The 24,101-nt window shown below is 49.3% G+C and overlaps 1 protein-coding gene across 7 annotated transcripts; it reads left to right on the top strand.

Moving 5' to 3' along the window:
* Positions 1 to 1,573: 1,573 nt before the first annotated feature.
* Positions 1,574 to 15,822, top strand: HINFP (histone H4 transcription factor). 7 transcript variants are annotated; one of them, XM_081154745.1, is made up of 11 exons: positions 2,517 to 3,019; positions 7,614 to 7,687; positions 7,801 to 7,982; positions 10,312 to 10,541; positions 10,800 to 10,911; positions 11,086 to 11,238; positions 11,762 to 11,839; positions 11,928 to 12,048; positions 12,135 to 12,273; positions 12,367 to 12,491; positions 13,017 to 15,822. In XM_081154745.1, exons 3-11 carry the CDS (start codon positions 7,811 to 7,813, stop codon positions 13,354 to 13,356), a joined length of 1,470 nt encoding a protein of 489 aa, XP_081010871.1. In that variant the 5' UTR covers positions 2,517 to 3,019; positions 7,614 to 7,687; positions 7,801 to 7,810; the 3' UTR covers positions 13,357 to 15,822. The 7 variants fall into 7 exon arrangements, with proteins under 7 accessions (XP_081010869.1, XP_081010873.1, XP_081010870.1 ...); XM_081154743.1 differs by lacking the exons at positions 2,517 to 3,019; positions 7,614 to 7,687 and adding an exon at positions 1,574 to 2,120; XM_081154747.1 differs by lacking the exon at positions 7,614 to 7,687 and having other exon boundaries at positions 2,510 to 2,568.
* Positions 15,823 to 24,101: the final 8,279 nt, after the last annotated feature.

The raw sequence follows: 24,101 nt of genomic DNA, 5'->3' as shown, positions 1-24,101 counted from the left end.
TACTGTTGTTAATAAACTTCATGTGCAAATTCCTGATTTTACTATAACTTTGCTATTTTTGTTGTTGTTAATCCTCACATGAGGATATTCCCCCCCCCCATTGCTTTTCAGAGAGTGGGAGGGAGGGAGGGAAGCGGGGTGGGGGGAGAAACATGGATGTGAGAGAGACACACATCCTCCCATGGGGGCATGGGAAGTGAACCCACAACCCAGGTACATACCCTTTACCAGGAATCAAACCTGGGACCCTTTGCTGCTCAGGCTGACACACTGATCCACACTGGTCAGGGCTGACTGCTATTTTTAATCGCATCTTTATTTTATTTATATTGAACATTTAATGTGTTTTATTACATAAATTATATAGGCTTATTTTTAGGTTAGAAAAGTATAACAATAAAATAACTATTAATCCCAATGAACATTACCTAGGTGCAGCATTTATTTAACAAGTCTGTTTTGAATCCTTGCTGAGTTCTGGCCACTGGCTAAGTGGTGGAATTACAATGGCGAAGAACACATGCCAGCCCTGCCCTCTCACTGAACTGGGTGGCGGACAAGGAAACCAGCAAATACAATACACGATAGAGCTGTAATGGGGTGCAACAGGAAAGTGATGCCAAGAATGACTTCTTGGAAAAAAGCCTATTTGTTGAGACCAGAAGAAGAATTAGCAATCAGACAAGTACATGTGTAAGGGGGAAAAATGGAAGATTGTTCCAGGCAGAGGAAATAGCAACTAGAAAGCAGGAGAGGTAAGAGGTGGCGAGCTAGGCATGGTGGAGAAACAAACAAATTTGGGGCTGCTGGCTGTGTAGCTCAGTTGGTTAGAGCATTGTCCTTATGCGCCAATGTTTCAGGTTCTATTTCCGGTCTGGGCACATGCAAGAATCAACCAATGAGCCCGGCCAGTGTTGCTCAGTGGTTGACCCAGGCACCAAGAGGTCACTGGTTCCATTACCAATCAGGGCACCTGCCTGGGTTGTGGGCTAAATTGATGTTTCTATTTCTCTATCCCTCTCCCTTCCTCTCTCTAAAAATCAATAACATTTTTTAAAAAATCAATGAATGCACAAATACGCAGAACAAATCTCTCCCCCCCAACCCACTTCCGTTCCTCTCTCTAAAATAATAACACACACACACACACACACACATAGAAAATTGGGTCTGGAGCAGGAAGTGAGGTGGAGGTTTCAAGACATGGCTGGAGAAGTATGCAGGACGCAGACGCTGAAGGGTCTAGAAAGCCTCAGTATGGTTTGGGGGTTTTGCCTAGAGGCCAACAGATGGCCTTTGCGTGTTCGAAGCAGAGTGGTGGTTTGATCACATTTGCTCTCTGTGAAGATCACTTTGAGTGCTCCATCGAGGATCCTTCGTAGCAGTGATTATCGATGTTCAACCTCTTTCATCTCATGGAACACATAAACTAATTACTACATTTCTGCGGCACACCAAAACATGTATTACATTTTTTGCTGATCTTACAAAAAAAAAAAAAAGAGATAGGTATAATTTTGATTCATCCACAGCAGACAGCTATTATTGTACCCTCACCCTAGGGTACTTTCCCACTGCTTTCCAGAGAGTGGAAAGGAGAGAGACACATGGATGCGCGGGCTGGCTGCCTCCCACGCGCGCCCACCCGGCCAGGACCGAGCCTGCGGCCGAGGCGCCGGAGCTCGGCGGCTGGAACCCGGGCTGCACGCTGTCGCGCTGGCCAAGCCCGCCGGGGCTGCGGTCATCCTTTATTTGACGACCTGAGGGGGAAAGAGTCAGTGCCCCTGACTAAATAGTCAGGCGCTGCATGTCCTAAAAACTCCCGCTGGTTTGGAAGAAAGCAGGATGCACGCGGCGGAACCAGTTGGGTCAGGGCAGACCTCGGGCTGGAAACCTTTACTTCTAGTTCACCTAAACTGGAGAGGGGCGGAGATTAAGAACGGGAATGGCTGGGAGAGACCCTGTCTAGGAAGGCAGATCCACAGGCCTTGGCAATGGGTTGCGTTGACTGGCGAGGGAGGCATCAGGACGACGGCCCGGTGGACGGCGACACCGGAGGCACACCTGCCCTCGCGGAAGTGGTCTGCAGAGGCTGGCACGGGAATACCGACATTTAACAGGTAAGATCAGGGGGGGACGGACGGAGGCATGACCGAGCTTGGGCCGAGCAGGGCCGGCCGCCCTGGGGACCCAGCCCCTCACCCCTCCTCCTCGCCGCCCCGCCCCCCGCCAGACGCGCGGAGCCGCACCTGGAGGTAGGGCCATGCGCATGTCCAGTGGGGGCCCCGCGCCGAGCCTGCGCAGTCGGGTGAACTCGGTCCTGGGGCTCCCGCCGCGCTCCGCAGGGACCCCCGCGGCGCCAGCCACGCTACCTTTCCCGGCAGCCCGCCGCCCCTCACTCCCGCCCCTTCCGTGTTTTGGTGCGCACAGTTCCGTCAGTCGCAGCGGTTATTGGCTGTTAGAGGGATACGAGAGCGGCGATTGGCTGTCGTTGGACGTCGCTCAAGTGCCCTCCCGGAAATGGTCCGAGGTGACGGCGAGCTGGAGAGACTCGGGGACCGCGGGGCGGTGAGCCTGCGCTCGGGCTCGGCGGGGCTGCGTCGGGGGCTGCGCTCGGGCGGGCCTCGGGCCAGGCTCTTCCCGCGTCGCCTCAGCCGGGCTTCCTCTTGCAGCTCGGCCACGTCGGCCGGCTTGTCGCCTGCCGCTCCCCGGGCCCCGAACCCCATTCGAACCGGCCTCTTGTTTTGTCGTCTGAGTCTTCGCTGCGCTGCGACGCGGTCGCCGCCGCGCCTTGGGCGGAAGGACTCCGGGGAGCCTGAGGGGCTGCGAGGGAGAGGTTTGCCCGCCCGGACGGTCTCGTTTTTTCCTTCCGAATTCTGCCCGTCCTAACAGGGCCAGGTACCCGCCGCTTAGGGCAGCACTTTCCGTCCTCGCCTGGCCTCTGCCCCGGTTTCCCTCATCTGGCGCTTTGTTTGGTCGTTGTCTTCACACGTCAGAGTCTTACCTCTTCGGCCAAATTGTGAGTCTTTAGGAGGTTCAGAACCTGGGTCCCTCCTTTTCTTGAGTACCATTCAGGGTTCATTCGGTGCCTTGCGTTACATATACCCTTGAGTATGCGCTGATTGCTTTTTAATATGATTCCCGATGAAAAGAAGTGGTAAGGATCCCTCGGGTTTTCCTTGTGTTGACCTTTTTTTGTAGAATTAGATCAGGCTTAGAATCGTCTCACCTACAGAAGCAAGGTAACGAATTAGCTAACATTTGTTGCGTTCTAGCGGTGTGTTATGCTAAGCATTTTGATATCTATTACGTAGTTTGGTTCATAAATAAATTCAGTGAGACAGGCATAATTACTCCCATGCTACGTGGGAAACTGAGGCATAAGTTACTTTGCCTAAAGTCACATAGCTAGTTGGAGCTTCCTAACCAGATCTGTTGAATCCATCACTCGTTGCTGAGATAAGTTTCCCATTTTACATTTAAGGAAACAGGTTTAGAGAAGCTAAGTGATTTGTCCAAAAATAAATAACTTTGGTCGTGTAGCTCCGTTGGTAGAGCGATGTGGGGATACACCAAGGTTTTGGGTTCCATCCCCAATCAGGGCACATACAAGAGTCAACCAGTGAAGGCATAAATAAGTGGACCAGCAAATCAGCGTTTCTCTCTCTGTCTCTCCCTTCCTCTCTCTCTAAAGTCAGTGCAGTAAAAAATAATAATAATAATAATGCCCTACCCGGTTTGGCTCAGTGGTTAGAGTAGCACCCTGCTGACTGAAGGGTCCCTGGGTTCAGTTCTGGTCAAGGGCAGGTGGCTCGGTTACAGGCTTGATCCCAGACCGGGTCAGGGTGCGTGTAGGAGGCAACCAATCAATGTCTCTCACATCCATTTTTCTCCCTCTCTCTATCTCCCTTCCACTCTCTCTCAAAAGCAATGGAAAAAATATCCTCGAGTGAGGATTAAAAAAAAAAAAAGTAATAAATTAAGTTTACTTAAACATTAGAAGAGCCCCCAGTAGGTATGTGCTGGCCCTGTAGTTAGAACTGAACAGGGCAAGAGGCAGGCTAAGAGCTTCTAGCATATTGGAGGAAACTGACAAAATAACTACTCAGTAAGACATGTTTTGGGTGTTGTGTATGTAGATAACATGTCTGTGGGGTGTGGGGAGGAGGGGATCAGAAAAAGAGAAGTAAGACAGATATAGGAGGAAAATGGAGCTAAACTCGGCTTTGAATTCTCTTTCCATCACTTCCTAACTTTGTGACCTTAGGTAAATTACTTAATCTTTCTGGGCCCATTTCTTCATCAGTGAAGTGGAATAATAATGGTATCTACTTCAGTAGGGTTCCTGTATTAATGAGTTTTTATACATATAATATGCTTAGAACAGTGCTTGACAGTTATTGTTATATTATTATAGGCATAGCAAAGTCATTGAGACAAAAAACTTGAGCCCAGGTCTTTTTACAGCTGGTCCGGTGTTCTCTCCACTACACAAGTTGCCTTATTGCATTCCTTGCCTTTGGAAAGAGTGGTGATCAGATAGTCACTCTGTCCATTAACTGCCCAGGGTAGAAATAAGGGTACAGAGAGAGAAAGTAAAGAAGACTAGGGGTCAGGGAAGGGGGATTCAGGGAGCTTGCTAAGTTTCAGGTCATTCTAAATATCTAGATATTCTGCTTTCTGGGCTTTACCCTCCAGTCTAACAGCAGCTATGTGTTTAGAATATTTGCTCAGCACTATGGTGGACACAGTGTAGGGACACAGGTGGATGTAAATGGTTTCTGCTCAGAAGCAGCTATATTGCCCAGTTGGGTAAATGAGAGTAGAACGCATGGAACAATCATGAGTGACCATGGGCAGCAAAAAATTGGGCTGAGGTTTTCTGGTGTCAGACCAACAAACACATGTACACCCCAGAGTGTCAAAGGTGATGGGATTCTTCTTGGGGAAGGGACAAGAGCTATAGATTAAAAAGGGGTTTCTCTGGTAAGCAGTTAGTTATAGTAGGTTCCTATACTTGTAGGCATGAAGGATTTTATGTATTTTATATTCTTTTTTTCCCCCTTCTTAGTATGTAGTAGAGGACTTTTTCAGAGGTCCACCTCTCTCAGGTAGGCCAGAGGGAGCAGTGCCTCACTCCCAGGGTCCACCATTGTGGGTGCATCGAGAATCAGCATTCTCAAGGTGGAGGTGACACTCGGGGCAGAGTCAGGGCCTCTCAGTGTCCACTCATCCCCCAGAAATTTTGCTTACAGTGTCATCCACTGCTGTTCTGTGTTTTGTTTTAATGAGGGAAACCTGTGTCTTCAAACTCTGTTCCTGGAACTGCCCACATCAGAACTGGGGTGCTGAGTTAAAAGGGCAGATTTCTAGGCTTAACCCCAGCCTTCCTGAATCCAAACTTCTAGGGGAGGGACTGGAGAACTCTGCATTTGTATGCTTTATAAAGACTGAGAACCGTTAGTTTTTGGTGTGTTTTTTTTTTAAGTGGTAAAAACAGATTTTATTCAGAAACTGCTGCAATAGGAGAAAAGAGACCTCAGTATAGAACTGGACTCAATAACAAATACAGCAAGAAAAGTGGGGATCAATGGAAGGAAAATTACTGAGAGGAAACACAGGGGATGGAGGGAAATTGTGGTAAACAGACTTAGGATTCTAGCTGTAGGCAAGCCAGGATGATCAGATATAACCGGGGGAATAAGGGAGGTGTGTGGAATTTGATCAGATATTGAGGGTGATTAGATATCAAGGGTGGGGAATTCCCTTTAAACTGATTGGGCAGGATTCTTGCCAAAACGACTAGGCAGGTCTAGCAAACTAAAGTTTAATTAAGAGAGTCTTTGTCAGTCTGTCCTCTCATTCAAGGAAAAAAGGAGACATTCTCCTTTTCTTTTATCAGTGTAAGCCGTGTCTCGGTAGATTGCCTCTTGTTCATTAAGGACCAGCTGAACCAGTGATTGAGACTTGGTAGTAAAGGGTGTTGGTTGGGTGGTGTGAGCAGTCAGGCATCTATCAGGGAAATTCACCTCCTCCAAGGAGACTGGCATTTGCTGCATTGACTAGCATCTACCTCTAGCAAGGTGATGTCACCTCTGTAGAGAGGAACTTTTTCATTAAAATTTTTCTTCACCTGTGATTTTTCCTGAGTATTTTCTACGTCATTTTGCCTCTTGCCCTTCACCTCCTCCTTCTACCATAGGCTAGTGTTCAGGGGAACAGTTCCCTGTGTATTCTTGGCGTCTTTTCTCTAGGGTCATCTTCAGTAAACATTCTTTCTCTTCTCTCCACACCTTTTTCTTCTTTTTTTTTTTTTTAAATATATCTTTATTGATTTCAGAGAGAGGAAAGGAGAGAGAGAGAGAGAGAGAGAGAGAAACATCAATGATGAGAGAGTCATTGATTGAGCCCGCAACCCGGGCATGTGCCCTGACCGGGAATCGAACCCTGATCGCCTGGATCCTAGGTCGACGCTCAACCACTGAGCCACGCCCAGCCGGGCCCTTTTTCTTGTTGCTGGGGTGCCAAAAACCTTTGGTTTTTTTATTTAGCTTTCTTCAACAGATATTTAATACATGCCTGAGTGTGCTGAATACACCTGAGATATGGTATCAACTAGACAGATATGGCCTTTCTTGTTCAAATGAAATCTGCATTTTATTTATTTATTTACTTATTTATTTTTAGTACTCAGGCAAGAGGTTTATTAAAAAGCTCATGTGCAAGAGGGAGTTATCCCCTCCCCAAGGGAAAGGAAGAATGGGCTGCCTTTTTTTTTTTTAATCTACATTTTTGTTCAGAGGATGTTAAGGGAGAGTTGGAGTAAACCACTGGATAGGTGTTAGGGGAAGGCAGATTGTATGGCATTTTGAAAGCCTGGCAGGGGATTTATGACATGGTGCAGTAAGAAATAAGGAGCTCTGGGTTTATTTGCAGGCTATGTGGGTTAGAAGGAATACGGACTTTGGAGTTAGCCCAACCTGACCTTACTACACTGCTAGTGTGTGGCTTGAGCAAACCAGTTAATCTCTCTGAGCTTCAAGTCTTTATCTATAAAGTTAAAAATAGTGCTTACCTCATAGTGTGATGAAATGAAATTAAGTGACATAATGAGACATAGAATGAGTGCGTTCTAAAATTTGTCATTTGCTAACTTGATCTGAATTTGTGAAAACTGCTACAATGTTCTCTTTAGTGTCCAATGTATAACTTGTGACTGTACAATAAACTTGAGCATAAGGTGCCAAAAAGAAAAAAAGAAATTAAATGACAATGTAAATAAAGTGCTTAGTATGGTGCTTGGCATATAGTAAGTGCAAATTTAAAAACAAATGGTTTTGGTATCCCGTTTTGAAGCTGATGATGTTCAGGAGTGGAAGGGTTAAGTTACTTGGCTAGGGTCACACAGCTAGTAGATGATGGACCAGGGAGTCTGGATTTGAACTCTTGTGCTTCTCCAGAGCCATCTCTTTGAACCTGAGCTTTGTCCTACTTCCCACAGGAATGATTCCTTGGCAGGTTGCTGAAGCTTTATGAGAAAATGCCTGTTAAAGTTCTTAGCTCAGTGCCTGGCAATTGCTAAGTAATGTTAGTTTGTGCTCTCCTTTCCCTAGAACACCAGATAGCTTCCAGGGTTTTGAGGAACTGCTACTCCATCCTGATTGAAGAAGCACAGGGTTTCTCACAGGTTACTGGAAAAACTTTTTGCCTGCTGGTTGTAGGTCGGATGCCTGCCCAGACACTTGCCCCCAGCCGCACTGGGGCATAGTCCTTGCAGCTGTGGATTTCTTGCTCCTCTAGGGTGAAGGCCATGCCGCCCCCTGGGAAAGTTCCCCGAAAGGAGAACCTGGGGCTCCAGTGTGAGTGGGGGTCCTGCTCCTTTGTGTGCTCGGCCATGGAGGAGTTCTGCGAGCACGTCACGCAGCACCTGCAGAAGCACCTGCACAGCTCAGGGGAGGAGGAGGAGGAGGAGGACCTGCTGGGTAAGGGAGCAGGATACAGGGAGGGCGCCCAGGGGAGGTGGAGCCTGGCTTTCCTCCGCAGAGGGAGAAGGCAGCCTGGGAGAGTCATGGCTTAATTTCCTAGTTGTGCTTTTGTTGTTTATAAAAACATTGTAGACTCCTTTTGAAAACTCATTCAACAAGGATTTTCAGAATGAATCTGCCATCTTCTAATCAAAAGGCAATTACAGTGCTTTTGTGAACATTCCTTTTGACATATTTCAAACAGACACATAAAAGTTTTTAGTTTATTAATCCTCTCATGAAAAATCTGCAGTCACCACAGATAAAGTCACTGAAGAACCTTTACTCCTTCTGTCGTCCAACCTCCAGTTCATGTTTTGCAGCACCAACACCGGCCTTTGCAGTCCTTGCTTTCTTCATTCTGTTCTTGTGTTCTTCTCACTGTTTTCTTTTTTAAAATATATCTTTATTGATTTCAGAGAGAGGAAGGGAGAGAGAGAAAGAGAAACATCAATGAGAGAGCTACCTCCTGCACACCCCGCATTGGGGATCGAGCCCACCACCCAGGCATGTGCGCCCTGACTGGGAACCAAACCGCGATCTCCTGGATCCGAGGTCGACGCTGAACTGCTGAGCCACGCCGGCTGGGCCTCTCACTGTTCTCTTGAGGTCTCATATAGGCCATGTCTTGTTTGTCTGTCTGGGTTCATTTTTCTTTGGGAGAACCCAAGGAATCATAAATCATGACAAAGCCAGTTTGTCTTGCCACCACCAAAATGTGTTCTGAATCCAGACACAAAGATGACACCTGGTGTGGTCTTGTACATTTGTTCTGGTTTTTCCTGAATTTCTGTCTTGGGTACTGTTGACTTCCCAGGGTGAAGAACGTCAGTGACCATTTGTTTCACTGAAGTCATCTCTTGGTCATGAACTTCCTGGTCCGGATACTTACTGTGTCATTCATGATAGCAGCTGATCTTCAAGCCTGATTTTATTTTTATATTGTACAAGCTGTTGGCAACCTGCTTTTTTCACTACCTAGTAGTGCTTCTCTCTTTGTCTTTTTTTAATGTGACCACCTGTTAGGAGTGCAGTTTACATCACGGTTCTGTACACAAAAGTTAAAAATGCTTGAAAAAATATTTGCCTTTATTAAATGTTCCCTGAGGTAGTCTATCTGACATATCTTATTATATTTCATTAAAAGAAAAAAATGTGGCTCTAGCTGGTATGACTCAGTGGTTAGAGCGTCGGCCCGCAGACTGAAGCGTCCTGGGTTCCATTCTGGCCAAGGGCACCTACCTTGATTACAGACTTGATCCCTGGCCCGCCCGCCCACCTGCCTGCCTCCCTGCCTCCCTGCCTCCCTCCCTGTCTCTCTCTGTCTCTGTCTCTCTCTGTCTCCCCCCCCCCCCCCAAAGCATGTCCTTGGGTAAGGATTTAAAAAAAAGAAAGAAAAAAATGTGGTGTGCAGTCCCCTAAATTGATTTCACCGCACCCCACTAATAGGTCACAACAGAGTTTGAAAAGTTGTTATATAGAAAGGACAGAGACGGCTCTCTTCAAATTCTGTTTGAAGTCTAGGGACTGAACTATTTAAATAATAGTTTCAAAAGTCAAATGATATTTACACAAAAGAGAAATTAGGGCATTATATTTTTAAAAGTATCTACTTTTCACAACAAGTAAATCCATAAAAGGCATTGAAAATATGGTCCTTAGAGATAGGAAAGGAATTGGAGTAGTTGATGGGCCTTCCTGGAGAAGACAGATCTTAAGCAGGATATGGGAGAAAGAACGATTTGTAGTTTGACACGAAGGAGTGGGGTTGTCCCAGTTTGGGAAGCAGTATCTTCCTCAGGGAACAGTAGAAACTCAGCCAGGGTAGTGCATGCCAGTTACATCTGCCATCTCTGAGTTCTGGCACTGGGTCTTACACACACCATCCCCTTGGCCTAGACCACACTTCTCCACCTAGTTTATAGATACTCACCTTTCAGATCTTAACACTTTGAGACATCGGTCTACCTCTGTTTATTTTGTAGTAATGCCCCACCTTCATAGTACTTTAGACTGGCTACAGTTTTATATTTATACGTGTGATTATTTGATTAATGTTTTTTCTCCCTGGCTGAAAGCTATGTAAGGACAAAGGCTGGGACGCTTTACTCGTTACATTCCCAGCACTTGGCACACGATTAGTGGTGATTACATACTGGTGTTTGCTGAATGAAATCCCGTCAGTCTGGTCAGAGTCCAGCCTCCTCACTTGCTGCTAAGTGCCCCAGGTGGAAGGAGAGCTGAGCATTAGAAAGTATCACTCTTCTTTCTAAATCCCTTTCTACAGAGGAAGAATTCTCCTGCTTATGGCAGGAGTGTGGCTTTTGTTCTCTGGACAGTTCTGCTGACCTTGTCCGCCATGTCTACTTCCACTGCTACCACACCAAGCTGAAACAGTGGGGGCTGCAGGCCCTGCAGAGCCAGGCTGACCTCAGCCCGTGCATCCTGGACTTCCACAGCCGCAACATGATTCCTGACATCCCTGACCACTTCCTGTGTCTGTGGGAGCACTGTGAGGTCAGCAGGCAGTTGCTGGTAATAGGGGTGGAAGGAAGTTGTGGATCTTAACTCAAGATGCCTTGACCGTTTCTCTGATCCCCTACATTCCTGAGGTTCCTGCTAGTATCTCCTTTATTCTTGGTAGCTCCCTTGCTCAAACATTCCCATCCCCAGCAAGTTAATTTGGGAGAGAGCCAAGAGACCCCCTTTGGACACATAAGAGTAAGAACCCCTCTACCCACCCTCAGTCCTTACCCCAAGTTGCTCCTGGCACAGAGCTCCTTCGACAATCCCGAGTGGTTCTATCGGCATGTGGAAGCGCACAGCCTGTGCTGTGAATACAAAGCTGTTGGCAAAGACAACCACGTGGTGCTGTGTGGCTGGAAAGGTAGGACCACTCCTTAACTTCTGGCTGCTAAAGAAACCCTCAGTTGCTGAGGGATTACGGCAGCTGGGGATGGGTACTGCAGGGAAAGGTTGGCTGTTGTTTGAAGAGACTTGGGGGTACCAGAGCCTACTCCCCGGGTTTATGGCTGGAGTGTGACTGGGCCTTCCTTCCCAGGATGTACCTGTACCTTCAAGGACCACTGTAAGCTTCGTGAACACCTCCGTAGCCATACCCAGGAGAAGGTGGTGGCCTGCCCCACCTGCGGGGGCATGTTTGCCAACAACACCAAGTTCTTAGATCACATCCGTCGCCAGACCTCGTTGGATCGTAAGCAATCTGAAGGGGAGTGGGTGCAGGCTGTTCCGCTTGAGGAGGCTGGGGGCATATTCCCAGGGGAGGGGCCACTGAAAGTATCTGCAACTTGGCTACATCTACCTTTAGAGCTCAGTTACCTGCCACAGTCTCTGCTGACTCAGATTTATTAGACTCTGTATTCAGGGCTGACTGTGCCCAATCAATTATCTTAGTGATCCTCACAACAACCCCATGAGGCAGGCTTCTTATCCCCCTTTTTGCAGATGAGGAAACTAAGGCACAGAGAGCTTAAAATCACTTACTTGAGACCACACAGCTAGTAAGTGTTCAAGCCGGGATTCTAATTCAGGTTCTCAATGCCAAGTCCCATGCTCTCTTTGTGATACTGTGCCCATCTGTAGTTCCCTAAACTCCCTTCTCTCTTTGGGTGGTTCCCTTCTGCCTGGGCTGGTTCCCCTCTGTGACTCCTTCTCCTCTACCTCTCCACCCCCTCCCCCACCACAGCTCACCCTTTCTTTTTACTGCCCTACCCCAGAGCAACGCTTCCAGTGCTCTCATTGTTCCAAGAGATTTGCCACTGAGAGGCTGTTGAGGGACCACATGCGTAACCATGGTGAGTAGCTGGCTACCACCAACCTCCCTGCCCACCCTCCAAGGTTCCACTGGCCCTCAAATCACAGCCTCCTCTCTCCTCCTCTCAGTGAATCACTATAAGTGCCCTCTGTGTGATATGACCTGTCCACTGCCATCCTCCCTCCGCAACCACATGCGCTTTCGCCACAGCGAGGACCGGCCCTTTAAATGCGACTGTTGTGACTACAGGTAAGAGGAACCAGGGGCAAGAAATCACAGACTTCATGTTCTAGAATCCCCTATGCCTTCCAACCCCTCCTTACCCCTCCTGGCAGCTGCAAGAATCTAATCGACCTCCGGAAGCACCTGGATACTCATAGCAAGGAGCCAGCATACAGGTGTGATTTTGAGAACTGCACCTTCAGTGCCCGAGCCCTCTGCTCTGTCAAGTCCCATTACAGAAAAGTGCATGAAGTGAGTGGGGCTGGTGGTGGGAAAGGGCTAGCAGAAGTATGGGGGGAGTCCAGGCTGAAGAGCTGACCTCCCTCTCTCCCCCCTCCCCACCAGGGTTACTCAGAGCCAAGGTACAAATGTCATGTGTGTGACAAATGCTTCACAAGGGGCAACAACCTCACCGTTCATCTTCGCAAGAAGCACCAGTTCAAGTGGCCCTCGGGGCACCCCCGTTTTCGGTATGTTGCGACTCTTCCCCCATAGATTCACACACATTTTTTCCCATGTTATTTTAACAAGTTAAAAATTTTTAATTTGATAGTGCTTTGATGTCCACCATCTCCATTTAGGCCCAAGGAACCCTGAGAATAGCAATGGGGCAAAGATTATTTTTCTGGTTTTTGAATCCACGGCACAGTTTCAAACCCAATAAATGGTGCACAAAGTCTTGCAGCCAAAACTAGAAGTAGGGCCTAATGGTCCAGATCCATAGCTGCTTGATCCCACCCTCCACAAATAATATCTCACTTTTTCCCCCTTCCTCCTTCACCCCCACCCTCTGGTTTCTACATAAAAATTCCCATTTTGAGTAATGATTCTTCCCTCTTCATATTCTGATAAAGATCTTTTTGTCTTCAACTGCCATCACTTAGAACCTCGGGGTTTCTTCCACCCCTTCTGTTTGTTCCTTACCATGCCAAGCTCCAGACCATTTCTGTAGCCCCCTGCCCATGTTTGCTGCCCTTTGTGCTCTACTTCACCAGGTACAAGGAGCATGAAGATGGCTACATGCGGCTGCAGCTAGTTCGCTATGAAAGTGTGGAGCTGACACAGCAACTGCTGCGGCAACCACAAGAAGAATCGGACCTTGGAGCATCACTGAATGAGAGTGGCCTGCAGAGCATCATTCTAGAAACAGTGCCAGGGGAGGCAGGACCCCAGGAAGAGGTGGAAGAGGAGGGCAGAGGTGGTCAGGAGACAGCCTTCTCTGCCTCTCAGGACACCTCCAGTTCCGTCATCCACATGGTGAATCAGACCAATGCTCAAGAGATTGTCTATTATGTGCTGTCCGAAGCCCCGGGAGAGCCTTCCTCCAGCCCCTGAGTCCCTCTCAGGAAGCATCATGGAAAAGCTTTGGGGAATAGCTGAGGAGCCAGAAGTTCAGATGGTATGAAGGTGGTCGAGCGTGGCCATTCCTAACCTAGGCTTGGTTTAGAGCCAGGCTGGTGGCAGTGCCCCTTTGGGCAGCCCTTGCCAATGGATGCCTTTGGAGTGGTGCTGAGAGCAGGTGTGGCCCGCTCTGGATCTGGCTTGCATCAGTCAGCAGATTCTAAGGACTTTCCTTTTCTGCCAGACCACGTTTTTGTGGGGATCCTGAGGAATTTGGATTCTTTGAGGAGGACACCTGGTTGTGTATGTTCTTGTAGAGGGAGCTAGTATCATACTCAACCATGACTTGCAGACTTGCTGGAACAGTGATTAAAATCCTTAGTCAACTTGCATGCATTCCTATTTTTAGGGTTTCTCAGGCCCAGGGATGACATGTAACTAGTCCCCACAGTCCCTTTCATCACAACCAGCTGAGGCGTTGTGAACCAGGCAGCCATTGCCCTCAAAAGGGTTCCTCCTACAACCCCAGGAGTGCCCTGTCATCCTCGGGGATTGGGCTGGGGGCACTGAGTGTTGTAGGACTTGTTTTTAGTAATAAATGCTCCTGCTGCTACTCCTTTCTTCTTCCTGGTGTTTGGCAGCAGTTAACTAGGTAATGAGATGCAGCCTCACAGAAGAGGAGCTGAATAATCAGGCTTGTTCCCCTTTTAGTGGCTGGGGTTTGTTTTCTGTGTTTAATGTGTCTTGTTTCCAGCTCTCCTCCCCCTGCTCTTATGAAACCTCCATTTCTTCTTAGCCATCCCATCTCCCTGGAGGTCCCAGGCATAGGCCATGAGTTGATAATAGCAGCACTCTAGAATGGATGAATGGGGCTAACCAGGAAGATACCACAGCAGACCCTCTGAGTTCTGATTAGAACCCATTACCTCTGGGGTAGGCAGTTCTTTCTCTGTGGGACTGTGGGACAGGGAAGGAAGCTGGTGTGGAGGATGGGTTTGGAGGCCGTAGGGACTGGTAGGTGCTCGGAGTCCAGGAACTAAGGTAGAACATTGTGAGAGTACATTTTCCTGGGGAAAGGGTCTGGTTTTCATTAAATCCCAGAGGTTGAAACCCCCTGAAGTAAGAATTAGGCCTGCCCAGCCACTTTACAGTAATCTATGTCCATTCTTAGTATCTCCTGCTCTGGAGAGATCAAGAAAATATTATATTATCTGGGGTCTTGGATGGGCAGGGAGCTGCCCAAAAAGGGTTTCTGGGTCTTTTTTAAAAGACCAAATTTAATTCTTATTATAAAGACTGTGTATTGCTGAAGGAAATAGGAAAGAAGAATCTTCATTAATTCCATCAGCCATCCACTGAATTCCTCCTATAGTGCAGGCACTGGGACAGGTGCTAAGGATACAGATGACTAAAACCCAGGACCTGCCCTGGAGGGACTTGCAGTACAGAGGCAAGGAAAGATCTAAGTCAGTGAAATGATAGAAGCCTGTCAGGGTTCATTTAAAAGGCTCCAAGTAGGAGTAGACAGTATTATTTGGGCAAGGGATCAGGCAAGGCTTCATCAAGGAAATGATTAGAGCTACCATTACAAAGAGGTGGACAAGTTATTCCAAGTGGAAGAAAAGTCTGTAAACAAAGCTAAAGAGGTACTTTATGGTGTGTGGCACAGAGGGCCACAGGCCGTGGAGAGACAAGACAGAAAGGAAGGCAGGACCACCCAAAAGGACCATATAAAGTTTTAGAGTGGTGATTCTGGTACTGATGGTTGCTGGAATTCAGACAAGAAATAACAAAGGCTTTAAAGCTGTAGCAGTGTTCATGTCCACTTTGCCTCTACAAGAGCTCCTTCATGAAATGGCAATGTGGAAGAGAGAGAACACAGGAATTAAAAATTTCCACAAGCAAGCGCTGGCCAGGTAGCTCCGTTAGAGCATCATCTGGATACACCGAGGTTGCGGGGTTCCATCCTCAGTCAGGGCACATGCAAGAGTCAACCAGTGATGCATAAATAAGTGGAACAGCAAGTTGATACGCTCTCTCTCCTTTCTAAAATCAATCAATAAAAAATATTTTTTAAAACCCACAAGCAAAGGCACTACATTTCGAGGTTTTAGTATCCTGTACTAAGTTTGCCTCCACACCCTGTCCATCCACAAAATAAGTGTTATCCCTGTTCTCCCATCAGGACTTCTTTGGGTTAAGCAGTACCCTCAGTTTCTTCTATGCTTCCTCATGTCTTATAATTTGGGGTTGCCTCCTCTGGGCCTGTGGTTTTGGTAGTTACATCATGCTCCCAATTTATTGCGAAGCACTGTCCCCTGGAACCCCAAAGTTTTGTTTTTTACATTTTGCCATTGCCCAATCCATGTTCCCTCACTTTGTGTGTATGTAGCTGTTACTTTGTACCTAATAGCAGGCCCTCGTGTTTGTCCCTATTAAATTTTGCCTTGTTCGACTTGATTGACAGCTGTCTCCAAGTGGTAGGTGAAGAGGTTGAATAGAACAGGGTCCAAAAGACCCCACATGCAAGTCATTAGAGATTTTCCTCCTGACCAGAACCAGATGAAGATTTTGAAGGCTAAATCCTTAAAAGACTGTAGTGCCCCATTCTCCATATATAATTCAAAAATGGAAATATGAAACATACAGGGAGTCAAACATGATTACACTTTCAAAAATATGCGTATGTATATAAAAATATGGTCTTCATTTTTTTGCTTTTAATTTTGTTGCATTTGTTTTGCTTGTGTTCTAAGCATTGGCTTGGGCTGCCCCTTGAGTAATCCAGCATTACTGATGCCATCTGTCCCGTGGTAGAGCAGTGCCTTCAGGATTAAGCCGGCACCCTATGAAGAGGGCCTTCCCTCCCAGTGTTACCCGTCACACCCACACCAAATCTACCTGGACCGTGAGACCCTGGCCCACTACCAGGAGGTTCCAGCTTTCCAGGAGAGGGGTCCTGGGCTCAGCATGCGTGGACTAGATAACACTGGGCCAAGAGTGAGGATTATCACTTATCAAGAGGAAGGATATTAGAAGCTGGTGGTGGGTGGGAACAGACACCTGGGGGGAGGAGGGTAACACCAATTTGACAGCCTTAGTTTAGTGTTTCATTGGGAGTCAGCCATGAGATCAGACATCTAAAGAGTGCAGAGACACCCTGTCTCACTGTTCCTCAAAGGAGTGGGAGTAGAGAGAATGCTGGTTTTTTCTGACTTGAGGCAAGTCCACAACCTCAGAAGAGCACAGAATTGCTGAGTGGGTATAAAAGATCAATGGTTCTCCGAAATGAGAAAAGGGAGGAATGGGCATGGGGAACAGAATCATGACCTAGTGAGTAGGTGCTCAGTGAATGGTAAGTAAATGAGTGGATTTTGCTCAAGATCTGGAGTCTGCCCTAGCCAGTTGGGCTCAGTGGTTAGAGCGTCTGCCTGGGTACTGAAGGGTCCCGGGTTCGATTTTGGCCAAGGGCATGCAACCAATCAATGTGTGTCTTGCATCAATGTCTGTCTCCCACCTTTCAGTCTCTGGAAAAAAAAAAAGCAATGGGGTCAAAACCCCCTGGAATCACATGGTGTATTTATGAACGAGGAGCATACCCATTTCATACGTACTACAGTAGCAGAGGGAGTTGAGGCTGACAGAAGGCTGAGGGAGAGTGTGAAAACTTGTTCATGCCAAGTAGAGGAGGGAGGACGGGTGGGGTGGGTGAGGGTTTCATTTACAGGAGGTGTGAAGGAAGTATGAGGCATGGGGTGGGGGTGCCTGCTGGTTTCTATTTCCTTATAAAGTTGAAATTAAGGCTATTGAGGGCTAATTTATTGGATTAAGGACATTTATAAGAAGTGTCTGGTTTTGCCCTGGCCGGGTAGCTCAGTTGATTGGAGTGTTGTCCCCATCAGGGCATAAAGAAGAATCAACCAGTGATGCATAAGTAAGTGGAACAGCAAACTGATGTTTCTCCCCCGCCCTCTAAAATCAATAATAGTAAAAAAGAATTGTCAAATTTTTAAAGTGCCAATAGATACAGGAGTGAGCTAAGTCACCTGACAGCCCAGCTGAGGTTGAAGAGCAACATCAGGCACAGTGAGACACTTTTGTAGCAAATACCAGCACCCCTGGAGCAAAGCAGAAGACAGACCACTGGGTTGGTCCACAGCCATGGCCTGACAGCCAGAACATGGATTACTTAGGGCCAAGGAGAGGGTAATTGGAGCAGCTGGAGAAGGATCCTGAGATCCAAGCTGGACAGGAGGCCTTGCAAGCCTGGAAGACAGTAGTTAGAATCAAAGCACCTAAAGTTCCAGCGAGATTTCTGAAGATGAGAGGGCAGACGGAAAAGGTGGTGGTCAGAAAGGTGACATTTTAAAAAGGGAGTCCACAGTATGTCCACAGGGCAGTGGACTGCTGAGTGGAGAGGGGTCACTGGAGTAGAAGAGACCAAGGGAAATAAGGCATTTTACTATTTTATTATTTTTTTAAATCTTCACTTGAGGACATTTTTTCCATTGCTTTTCAGAGAGAGTGGAAGGGGGAGAGAGAAACATCGATGTGAGAGACACATCGATTGATTTCCTCCCACATGCACCCCAATCAGGGCTGGGGATTGAACCTGCAACCGAGGTATATGTGTGCCCTTGGCCGGAATCGAACCTGGGACCCTTCCGCCCACGGGCCAATGCTCTAACCACTAAGCCAAATGGGCCAGGGCGAAATAAGCATTTTAAACACCTACCAGCAAAGGCCTTCCTGGCCCACCACCCTCCAGTGGAGTGGGCCCTGTATCAGGAGGAGAACAGGTCCCAGAACAAAGCTGGGTGGGCATCTGGTCTGAGGCTCGTTCCATGCAAAGCATATAGACAGAGTTTGGTGGGAATTCAGATTCTAGGGGAAAGAAGGCAGCAAGTTAAGACTGGGAGGACAGTGTGTGGGTTCCCAAGGAAAAAGACTAGCGCAGAGAACCTTGGCATTCTGCAGCTTTGGAGAACCTCTCGCTTGCTGCTTTTTTCTTTTCTTTTTTCTTTTTACATATATATCTATTGATTTCAGAAAGAGGACGGGAGAAGGAGAGAGAGAAACATCAATGGTGAGAGAGTCATTGATCGGCTGCCTCCTGCATACCCGCTGCTGGGGATTGAGCCTGCAACCTGGGCATGTGCCCTGACCGGGAATCGAACCCTGATCGCTTGGATCCCGGGTCCACACTCAACCACTGAGCCGTGCCCGGCCAGGCTCACTTGCTTCCTATTAAAAGAAAATAGCACTAGCCCTGGCTGGTGTGGCTCAGTTGGTTGGGTGTTGCCCTAGGCACCAAGAGGTTGCCAATTTGATTCCTGATAGGGGACATCCCTGAAAATGAATAAAAAGTCTTTAAAAAAGTTTTTTTTAAAGAAAGGAAATGGCACTATATAGCAGGAGATAGATAAATATTACACTTTAAAATATATACTTTGTTATTGCTTGATTTTGTTATATATATTCTTATAATTGTAAAACAATATCGATTTTTAAAAAGCAACGGCGGGGACTCTGACCAGCAGGTGCTCCAGGCCTGTGCGCAGCTCGCTGCCCGCCTGGCGAGGGACGGGGCTCCCCAGGCTGCTCCTCCGCGCCTCCTTCCCTCCCAGTCCTGGCTGCATTTCTCCAAATGGCCAGCAGAGGGCCTTTCCATTGGCAAAGACACTGACACCGTTGGGTCCAAAGACTGTCACAGTGGGCAAGGCAGGCGTGGTGGGTGAGGGACCTGGGGTGACAGAAGCGGAATTGGATCAGTTCCAAAGCCCCCAGTCCATTTCTTTTCCAGCTCCCATGGGACCCTACCACCTTCCTTTTCCTTAGGTCCATAAACCTTACCACTGCTGCTTCCACAAATTCCGGCCCAGAGCTGACTGCATCTGTTAGATTAGCTCCTGGTACTAAGCTAAGATGGGAATTTTCTGCTTCTGTCTTGCTCCCTTAAGCCAGTTATCATCAACCCTGACCTGTCTGAGTCTATGGAGCCTGATCCCCTCCAGCCTCTGTCTTGATGGTTGAAGGGGAGGGTCTGGGGTGGGAACTGGGGAGGGTCCTAGAGAAAGGAGAGGATTAATCTTAAGGAATGGAAGAGGTTTATTTGGGGAAAAGGCCCATCTGGGAATTGAGGGGAAGTGGTAGAAAATGGTTTTGTTCTGGGGATGATGAAGTCCAGACTGAAGAACGAAGGTTCTCTGGAGCAATTCTGGAGCATTGTGGCCCCGGGCTACAGCGTCAGTGTCACCCGGGGTATTAGACATGCAAATTCTCTGGCCCCGCCCCACACCTACTGAATCAGCAACTCTGGGAGTAGAGTCCAGCAATCTGTGTTTTAACAAGCCCTCCAGATGATTCTGATGTGTGCTAAAGTTTGAGAATTATTGCTCTTGAATTACAAGGTCTTTTCTAGGAGTTAGAGGTGTGTGTTCTGGGGAATCAAAGGTCCATCCTGGGGGATATGTTGTGGGAGTGGGGGGGTATCCCTCAGAATAGGGAGGGTCTGTCCTTGTGGACCTTTAGAAGGTTGAAAAGGTTTTGTATCCTAGTATGAGAAGAGGTCAGTTCAGGTGAGCAGAGGTGAATCCGCTTTCTAAAATGGGAAGGCGACAATATTAGGGAATGAGGAGGTCTGACGCAGTAGGTAAAGCCATGATTTAGAATCACTAAGACTTGAATTTGGATCCCTGGATCCATCATACTAGCTGGGTGACATCATACTTTTACTTAACATTTCTGAGCCTCAGTTTCCTTATCTGAAACCTGGGAAGAAAATACCTCATAAAGTCATGAGGATTGGTTATAGCATTGAGTCAACGTATCTGTTGAGTGTGTTTTCTGTGTACAAGTTCTGGAAATAGGAGGAGATACAGACCTAGCCCTTTTCTCAGAGATCGTATCTCTATGCCAGGTACCAGGCATACAGTAGGCATTCAGTAGTTTCCCCTCCTTTGCCAAGGAAATGGGAGATTCTTCTGGGGGAAAAGAAATGATCCTGAACCATAGTAAGTCTAAAGAGTAAGGATGTATGATCTACTCTTTAGAATTAAAAAATAATTTATTGGTAAATATTTGTACTTTAACTTCATAAAAACCTTTTGAGGCAGATATGCAGGTTTTAAAAATCATTCTCATTATACAGATGAGGCTCAAAGAGGTGGAAATATTTGTTTAAGGGTATAGAACTAGCCCTGGCTGGGTACTTAGTTGGTTAGAGCATCATCTTGATACACCAAAAATGGGTTCAATCCTTGGTCAGGCACATACAACAATCGACCAGTGAATGCGTAAATAAGTGGAACAGCAAATCGATGTTTCTCTCTCTCTCTCATTCTCTCTCTGTCTCCTCCTTCCTCTCTCTCTAAAATCAATAACAATAAAAAAAAGGGTGCTTGGTTGTAAAGACATCTGAACCCTACTTTGGTTCTTTATACTCACCAGGTACAAATTACTAGTATGTTTTATAAGCCACAGATACCCTACATAGTCTATCTGCTATAATCTTGTTCTGCTGGTTTGTTCCTTGTAAATATTAAAATGAATCCCCCCCCCAAAAAAAGGTGGAGGTAAAGTGGGGATAAATGATGATGGAAGGAGACTTGACTTGGGGTGGTGAACACACAGCCCAATATACAGATGATGTATTGTTGAATTGTATACCTGAAACCTGTATAATTTTAACCAGTGTCTGTCCAATAATTTTTTAAAAAAATATATCTTTATTGATTTCAGAGAGAGGAAGGGAGACAGAGAGACAGAGATAGAAACATCAATGATGAGAGAGTCATTGATCAAGCCCGCAACCTGGGCATGTGCCCTGACCAGGAATCGAACCCCGATCACCTGGATCGTAGATCGATGCTCAACCACTGAGCCACGCCCTGCTGGGCCCAATAAAATTTTTAAAAGGGGTATAGAACTAGTAAGTGATAGTGCCAAGGTTAGAATGCAAATCTTGTGTCTCCAAATTCAGGATATGGGGAGAGGATGTGTTAGGGAATGTGAAGAGTGGTTCCAGGGAAGTGAGAGACCTTTACTGGGTGCATGGCAGGGGTTCTCACCCAGGAAATGGGAGATTCATCTAGGGTCATGGTTCTCAACTTTGCCTACCCAGTGGGACAGCTGGGGAACTATTAAAAATACTAAAGCCTTACCTGGCTGGCGTGGCTCAGTGGTTGAGCATCCAACTGTGATCCAGGAGATAGCAGTTTGATTCCCAGTCAGGGCACATGCCTGGGTGTGGGTTCAATCCCCAGGAGGCAGCGGATCAATGACTCTCTCATCATTGATGTTTCTCTCTCTCTTTCCCTCTCTCTTCCTCTCTGAAATCAATAAAAACATATTTAAAAAAATACTAAAGCCTTGAAACCACCTTAGAGATCGAAATTAACTTGTTTGGAGTGTTAGCCAGACACCTTTCAAAGCTCCCTCACTTGAAGCTCTCAGTCAAGGCTGAGGACCGCTGCTCTGGGGCATGAGGTGTGAACCCCGCGTTGTGAAAGCTGACAGAAGACTTGGAAATGTTGGTTTCTGAAGAAGGCGAAGCCTGTCCTGAGGAATGGGGGATAGTGTGTTCCTGATAAAGGGGAGGAAATTTTCCTGAGAATGGTAAAATTGCATGCCAGGGAATGGGGTGGGGTCATTCAGATAAGGAGGTCATCTTGGGAGAATGAAGAGTCTGTCTAGAAAGCGAAGGGAAACAGGGACTTGGGAGCAGGGTCTGAGAGGCCCCCTGGAAGCACGAGTAAAGCGAGGACGTCAGAGTTCAAGCCCTGATCTGCTCCCAAATGGATGTGCCCCTGGGGGCCACTGCTTAACCTTCCTATGCTTCAGTTTCTTGATCTCTGGATACCTGCCTCGAAAGGATTTTGTGAGGATTAAATTAGGTAATGTCCATAGCAGCTGCTCAATAAATGCAACCGCTGGGGTGCTGCAGTGGAGCACTGCAGGTGTGCGTGGGGAGAAACTTCGCTCTCGGGTTTCTTTTGGCTGGTCTATCAAAGAGACATGAGGCAATTCAGCAAGAGACAATGACCAGTTAATTACTCACGTATGTATGGGAACCCCACATACATGAGAGTCAGAGACCCCCACATGCACGAGAGGTTCAGAAGCAGAGGGGAAAGCGTGGTATACATGACGTTCTGAGCCCCCACGGGGTAAGACTCCTTGGGGACTTCAAAGGGTCACTGCAGGGTGATGAGAGATGTGTGGTAATTAGACGTTTGTCTTGCCCTGTAGATAAGTAGAAAAAGGCCATCTCTGATCATCTCTTACGGTAGGAAACCCCTGCTCCAGATTCCTCCAGGCAGTCAAGGGTGCGGGGTGCGCTCCTGAGCAGGCCGGCCGGTTGCGCGCGGCCGTCTCGGGGTGACTTCTGGGCTCGGGCAGAGGTCAACCGGAGAGTCACGGGAGCGCGGGTCCTGAGGAGTGGCGGCGAGGTGGGGCGTGGGGGGCGGCCCAAAGCCCACCTGAACCGCGCAGTTACCAGGGGGAACCCGGGGATGCCCCGCAGGGCCGGGGGCGGGCGGGGAGCCCCGGCAGCGCGCCGCGTCCCCTCCGTCTCCGCCGCGCGCTCACCCCCGACGGCGGGCGGGGCGGGCGGGGGCCAGAGGAGTTGCCTGAGAAAGCAGCGGGGCAGGGAGGCCCTGAGGGCCCGGGCGCCTGTCTCAGGGTCGGGGGTGCGGGAGAGGCCGCACCTGAGACGGGAGGGGCCCGGCGGTGCCCTGAGCCCCGCGCCTGCCCGCCCCCCGCCCTGTTTCGAAGGCCCGGGCTCCCCCGAGGGCGCGGCTCCCGCGTCGGGCCGGCGGCTGGGTCCCGGTTCAGCCGCGGAGCCGCCCGAGACGGCCGCCTCCCCGCGCCCCCCGCGCCCCCCGCGCCCCCTCGGAGGCGGGCGGAGGCGGGTGTCCAGGGCTTTTTCGCCTGGTTTGGGGGTTCCCCGGGGGAAAGCCTGAGCTCCGGGGCCGGAACTCAGGGGGACTGCGGGAGGGCGCGGGGTGCGGGCCGGCCGACGGCGTCGCGATCCCGCGAGTGTGGAGTCCGCGCTCCACCCGCCCCGCCCTCGCCTGGTCGAATCCAGGGACCGTCCCGCCGCTGACCTCGGCGCTCCCCCCTCGGCCCCAGGTCGGCCCTCGGCCGCGGGTCCCGGGTCCGCGTCTGCTCCGCCCGCGTCGTCGGCGCGGCGGCCTCCCCGCACCCTCGCCCCGCGCGCCGCGGCGGGCGGGCCCTTTAAGAGCAGGTACCGCGGCCCGCAGCGGGCACCGGGCGCGGAGGCCCAGCCGGGACCGAGCGCGCAGCCCGGCGGGAGGCGCCCCGCCCCGCCCGCCCCGCCCGCCGCTCCGGGACCCCAGGCGGGCCCCCGCCGCCCGCTCCGCTCCGCTCCCGCGCCGCCCGGGCAGGCGGGCCCGAGTCTCCATCCCGGCCCGCGGGTCTCCATCCCGGCCGCGGGAGGCGGAGCGCCTCGGCCGCGCGGCCCGGGCGCCTCAAGGTGACTAGGCCGGCGGGAGGGGGCGGGGAGCCCGCCGCGCGGGGCTCCAGTCGGCGGGGCGCGGGGCCGAGTCCGGGGCGCCTGTCTTGGGGGAGCGCCCGGGGCGCCGGCAGGAGGGCGGGCCGGGGCGCCGCGCCCCAGGGTGGGGAGCCCGAGCCGCGGCTCCCAGCGCCTTCCCCGGCCCACCCCGCTCGCCGCCGCCCCTCCTCCCGCCTCGCGACCGGCCCCCTCCGGGCTGCGGGCC

The sequence above is a fragment of the Miniopterus schreibersii genome, assembly GCF_964146895.1.
Source record: "Miniopterus schreibersii genome assembly, chromosome: 12".
Lineage (NCBI taxonomy): Eukaryota > Metazoa > Chordata > Mammalia > Chiroptera > Miniopteridae > Miniopterus > Miniopterus schreibersii.
Note: the sequence above shows the minus strand (reverse complement) of the source record. Positions and strands in the feature narration are given on the sequence as shown.